The sequence below is a fragment of the Castanea sativa genome, chromosome 3 (assembly GCF_040712315.1).
Source record: "Castanea sativa cultivar Marrone di Chiusa Pesio chromosome 3, ASM4071231v1".
NCBI classification, from domain to species: domain Eukaryota; kingdom Viridiplantae; phylum Streptophyta; class Magnoliopsida; order Fagales; family Fagaceae; genus Castanea; species Castanea sativa.
Genome location: NC_134015.1, coordinates 1,489,718 through 1,496,082, shown reverse-complemented (window position 1 = coordinate 1,496,082; position 6,365 = coordinate 1,489,718). Strand labels below are relative to the sequence as shown.

Here is a 6,365-nt window from a genome sequence, read left to right as displayed (position 1 = left end):
ATTAATAAGTTAAATGTATGAAGCATCAGTGTCATAGTGTACTCATGAATGGGGAAAAGTCCAGGCATCAAATTCATGCCAGAGTATGGGCCACAAGGATGAGGTAATTTTATATTTTTGGGAGCTTCTCCTGGCAGCAACAACACCCTTGAACTCTTATCCAAAAAAAAAAAAATCATCCTTGAACCAATCATAAAAGCAGTGCTTTTTGTTTTTGGTGGTAAAGCAGTTTGTATTTTCTTTTTAAACAGAAGGAACAGCATATTCCTCAAACAACTTTAAGATCTACCCAACTCTGTACACAACCCCATTGTTGTGGGATCTTCACACCACTTTCATACACAAACAATAATCTCTCCATCTACAAGAAACCAGAGTAAAAATGAAAAAATAAAAATTGAAGGACCACCTTTTTACTACCCCCACCAACCCCCTTTCTCTCCAATGCCCAGGTAGGCAAACCCAAGAATTCAATGAGTTGGAAAAATTGTAAGAATTACCCTCACTTCATATAATCCCTTTCGATCCCTTAAAATGATCACTTGTTTGATTATGTGCGCTGGTACCCTCTGCTGTTTGATCTTGAATCTGGATTATCACTCCGATCAGTGTCAGAAAATTCCTTTTGGGACTCGATCTCCATGCTACCCGCCTGATTTCTTCGGTGCCTTCGATCCTGAAAAGTGGAGGGACAACACTTTTAATTTAAAACTTGGTCAGGGACCATCTGTCTGATATAAAGTTTCCCCTTAACAAAGGGGGCCATGATAAACCATCAAGGAAAATCAGCATTGATCATATGAGCAGAGGAAAGTAAAATTATTTAAAGCAGCAGGGAACAAAATGTGAGATGAATAGAAAAGTGGTTGGTGTAGGTAGCTTGGCGACTTGAAATGTCAAAAAGAAGAGTGGCTGTCAACCATAGATTTATAGAGCGAAATTACATTTCCAAGGCCTTAAATTCAGACATATATAATTGATAACAATAATTGAAAAGAATTTGATGACTTCGATTCAACATAAAAAAGGGGGAAATTTTTAATAAATGGGAGGGGACAGAAATAGGGGAGGAGTAATAAAAATAAAAAAAGAAGCAGCTTACTAGAAAGACAGAACTAGTCTGTTTGATCATGCAAAAAGAAAAGACTCAAACACTGGAAAATGTGTGCAGATTTCAACATAGGACTGCACCAGCAATCAAATCTGATATTACTAAAGTTACAAAAAGATATAAATATATCATTCATGCTATTGAGAAATTTCAGAAACTAACCTCTCTTGGTATGGGATACTCTTCAGATTCAAGCATGCGGACAACCTGGCTCATCTTAGGTCTTTTCTCAGAATCTGGATCAACACACCTCAAAGCAGTCAAAAGAGCACGTTTAAGGGCTCTTGTTGATGGCCTGGCTTCAATATTTGGGTCTACCACTTCTTCTGATCGCCTGCTTCCAACCATCATTTTCAGCCAATCAACCAGATTTACCTGCAAGTATTGCAACTCACGTCATATAGAGCGTCAAAATCTCATTGGACCAAATAAAAATTACAAGTAAGACAAATGTTTTTAAGCCCAAAGTAGACTGTTAACCTGTCCTAATTCAATTGACCTACTGACCCTTTGAACATTTGCTGAACCAGTTCAGGCCTTACGTTACCAACCCATTTCGTTTTCAAAACAAAATAGCATGAAGATGTAGAAAATGTTGACTCAGAGGATTGAATATCAACATTTGAGCAGAAGATTTTACATGCAAACAACTTTGTTTTTTTTAAGGACTAATGTTAGACATCAAGAACTTTTAAGTACACATCGCTCTTATAAAAGAAAAGCAGAAATCTAATAAATCCTTCCTTTAAAAGGCCAAAGAGATGCTTAGCAAAACTCTGTTCCATATTATCATACATAGAAGCTTTCTAATTGTCTTGAAGATAGGATCAAGGATGAAGACAATGATAAAACATCAAAAGATAGGCTGTTATGGTTTGTTGGAAGAAATGGGAGGAATTTTAAGGTTTATGACAAAGCATGTCACAGGCTTGATACAGTGTCATTAGCCTACGAGCCTGCATAGAATTTTAAGTGTCGCAAATAGGAAAGGTACTAAAGAGAGTCTTAAAAGCATAAAGTTGTATTACATGCAGACTCTTTTAATGGGATCCCCTTTCCATTTAAAATAATGGAAACTTTTGTATAGAAAGACAGTAATGGGGGAGGCATTGAGGTGCTTCCCATGGCTATAACAGCCTATTAACAGGCAATTCAAAATAATAGAAAGGGAGCAACACATTCACACCAGCAGTTGGAGGCCATGGTAGTTCCTGCAGTAGTTACAAGACAGGTGGGGGGGTCTTGCCAAGGCTGCATATGATAGAAACCATTTCCAGTATAACAACAATTGACTCCAATTGTGCAGGATTTATAATTGAACGCCAATGTGACTCTAAAAGGTTATCAAGTATAGAGATTATCCTCTTTGATAGAAACTCTAGTACACAGGTAGAAGAAAGTGTCTTGCTTTTTAACATTTAACATTTGAAAAATAAGAACTACAAGGAGTCATTCCACAGGCTGTGACTTTACTCTATAGGTCAACAAAATATAAGAATTAACCTTAGTTTTCCATGTCTACCAGCCCAGAAACAACAAGAACAACAACAAAAAACCAAAAAACAAAACAAAAACAGAATAAAAACAAAAAAAAACAAAACCAAAATGCAACATGGAGTTAAAACCAACTATAAGGAGACAGGTAAAAGAAGGCCTTAGGTTGCCCTGAAACAAGTTGCATTCATGATATATAAAGAGAGATCCAAATCATGAAATCTCAACTTATAATTTATCACTATCCACAAATCAGTGACTAGTACTAAAAAGAAACATGAATCAAGCTCCTGTATGATTCCTGTATAAAACAATTCAGTCTTTTGAGCAGTTAAAACTTAAAAGACATATATACTAGTGAAAAATATTTCATTCCATACCTCATGGGTAGGACGACCATAGTCCACGGGATCTCTTCCAGTAATTGCTTCTAAGAGCAGAACCCCGAAACTGTAAACATCACTCTTTTCATTCAAAAGGCCAGTATTTGCATATTCAGGAGCAACATATCTGCACAGTTTTTAGAGAAGCAGAGAAGGTGAGGAAACGAATACAAAAATGATTACTCCGACACGAACAGTCTAGAATTAAATTGAAAGATTCTTAATGAAATGGAAACAAGATTTTATGGACTTAAAGAATTATTTACCCAAAAGTTCCCATAACTCGAGTTGTGACATGACTTTTTCCAGCACCCAGCAACTTGGCCAGACCAAAATCAGATACCTTGGCATTGAATTCATCATCAATCAATATGTTGCTTGACTTGATATCTCGATGCACCACTTTTGGCTCAATGGCCTCATGCAAGTAGGCAAGACTGCAACAAGCACACCACATTAAATGGGAACTAGAATGCCTAAAAAGGATGTGAATGAATTGACTTACGCTTTAGCTGTGCCAAGAAGAACCTTCACTCGGGCCTCCCAAGTAAGATATCCATGTTGACGCATTGCTCCATGAAGCCACTGCTCTAAGTTTCCATTGTTGACATACTCATAAACCAACATCCTGAAATTTTACCAGTATGGATATATTAAATCCTTTGTTGAAGCTATCTCTCACATATCAAACCTACAAAAGATTTTTTTTCTTTGCCTAATATCTAGTAACTAGTAGTTGAATATCTTACTTTTGTGGTAACTGATTTGGATTGCTGATAAAAATATTTAGGAAAAACTGAAACACAATGTAAAAGAAAACAGTACCTGTGAGTCCCTTCAATGCAGTACCCCAAAAGACGAACCAAATTCTTATGACGCACATGACCAATAGCTTCTACTTCCACTCTAAATTCTTTCTCTGCTTGGCCCCTGGAGTAAAGAAGTTTAAAGAGTTCAACTTTAGCCAAAGTCACATTAACAAGAAAAAGAAATTCATAAATAAATCCAGGAAATCGATAATCATATTTAAACTCACAGATTGTTAAGGATCTTTTTAACTGCTACTGGAGTCCCATTAATCAACTGCCCTCGGTAAACAACTCCGTAACCCCCCTCACCAAGAACGTTATCCTTAGCAAATCGGTTTGTAGCAAGATCAAGATCCCTTAACGTAAACCAGTGGCCCCAACCTAAGTGAGAGAACTCAGGCAAGCCAGATAGAGGGGAAGGAGCGGTTATAGGATACGATGAGGAAGGCTTATACACAGTAACCTTGCCAGAATCGTCACCAGATTGAGACCCACCACCATCTTTCTCTAAATGATGAAATGAACCTGACTGGCTGCTATTGTCTCCATTCTTCACCTTCCCCATACCCAGATGGACTAAAACCTTATCTGATTCTTTCTCACTGGATTTATCATGAATTGTGAGAAGAATACCATCACGAGGAGCAAATTCTTCTGCTGATACTTGCTCCACTCGCACTTCCTTAATTTCCTTTGAAACAGTTGGGATTTGAGTAAGAGGAATCTTGTCCCTAGCTCTCCTCGATTTCTTCCTTGAAGTAAGACACATTGACAGCACAGAGAGGATAATTACGATAAATAACCCGACTGCAATCCCAATTACTTCCCAGACCTTAAGATCAAAAATGGCAGTTTTCTTTGATAATTCAGCATTAAGATCCGTGGTCATCTTTACAGATGTTCCAATGCCTACAGAATTTAACAAAAAGAGATATGACAAATGCGAAATTCATCAATGCAGAATCTCATTTTCAGATTGACTCTCTTCCACCATTTACATAACCAAATTAAAAGTTAAGACCTTGAAGTCCTTTGATATTCTTAGGCAATCATCTACAAGGTGATAAAGGCTATTAATCTTACCATGTCTTTGTTAGTATTTCAAGATATTTTTACTAATCCACACAAAACTAGTAATAAACAGAAGAGAACATGTTACAACCACAGAAAAAAACAAGAATCCGAAGGATCATGAAGAACAAACATCAAAATAACAACCTGAATTGATGCATTTCAATCAACAAATTCTTAGATCATAGTCTACAATGCAAACAGAAGATATAACAATGATTAGACCACTTCTAACATCACACAATTAGACAACTTCAAGCATATAAACAGAAACTTTTTTCCAACTTTTACAGCCACAAACAGCAACAATCACAAAATAGAATGAGTAGCAGAGCATTTCAAGTTCTTACCTTCCTATGATGGAAGGGAAGTAAACACCAAATGCCAGCTTCAAAAAAGTTCAGATCTTTGAAACCCCTTCACCATATTTTTGTAACCCAACAAATCTCAGATCTCTGACCGAGCAAACCCCAATCAAGTAGAACCCATATAGTAAAAACCCAGATCAACCCAATTACCAAAAAAACCAGTTATATAGCCCAATTGAGTTTATTTCCTATCTGGGTTTTTTTCTTTGTGGAAGCAAAAATGTGAATTTAAGCTGAAATGGAGCTTTCTGACACCAGCAGCACAGAGAAGCTTTCTTTTATAATATTAAACACAATTAGAAGAGTGACAAAGAAAATGTCCTCTGCTCTGCTGCTTGTTGTTGCAGAGAGTAGAGTAAAAGGACATGAGAAAATTCAGAAAAAAAGTGGTGGGGGATAATAAGAATAAGAAGAAGAAGAAGGGGTGGTGTTATCAGTGGTAGGTGATGGGTTTAGATGCCCTTCCAACACATATACATACAGTAAAAGAGAAGCATGGAATTCTGTAAGTGTAAGGTCATCTTGATTTGTTATGAACATGACTTATTATCAGTAATTAAATTGACTACTCTCTTTTTCTGTTTTGTTAGTCTGTTTTTTTTTAACTTTTTGTTTTTTGGTTTTATAGTTTGGGTAAAGTGTAATCTAGTGAAAGAAATATTGACAATTGTAAACACTTCTATTGGTTTTGTTTTTAGTTGGGGGGTTTTTTTCTTTTTTTCTTTTTCTTTTGCTTTTGTTCTTTTTTTAATTTTGTGGGGAATAAAGGTTTGTGTGGAGTAGAATTTTTAATGTATTAGTTGGTCAAACATCCTAATTAAGACAAACAAAGTGATGATTACGATGTAGAAGGGGTTAGTAATGTGGGATTAGTGGAATTTTAGAAGAGGTTTGTACTAATTAGGTGGTCAAATGAACAAAGATGATTACAGATTACAATGTGACTTTGTGGAGAATTACAATACAAATTTTTAATGTCATTGGGAGATGAAACTGTGGTTTTTTTGAACTTTTTAAGACTTTTTAAATTCTTTCACACATAGTAGTGATTAGCTCATCAAGAATTTTTGTCCCAGAAAAACAAAAAAACCCTTTGGTGAAGTTTAAGTGTTCTTCACTCACATGTGAT

The 6,365-nt window shown here is 36.1% G+C and overlaps 1 protein-coding gene across 1 annotated transcript; it reads right to left on the bottom strand.

The window, feature by feature from the left end:
• Positions 1 to 181: 181 nt before the first annotated feature.
• Positions 182 to 5,776, bottom strand: LOC142628110 (putative receptor-like protein kinase At5g18500). Its single transcript, XM_075802101.1, has 8 exons — positions 5,219 to 5,776; positions 4,025 to 4,706; positions 3,814 to 3,918; positions 3,494 to 3,616; positions 3,255 to 3,425; positions 2,986 to 3,115; positions 1,274 to 1,486; positions 182 to 676 (listed from the first exon to the last, which is right to left on the bottom strand). The coding sequence occupies exons 2-8, from the start codon at positions 4,684 to 4,686 to the stop codon at positions 551 to 553; spliced, it is 1,530 nt and encodes a 509-aa protein (XP_075658216.1). The 5' UTR covers positions 4,687 to 4,706; positions 5,219 to 5,776; the 3' UTR covers positions 182 to 550.
• Positions 5,777 to 6,365: the final 589 nt, after the last annotated feature.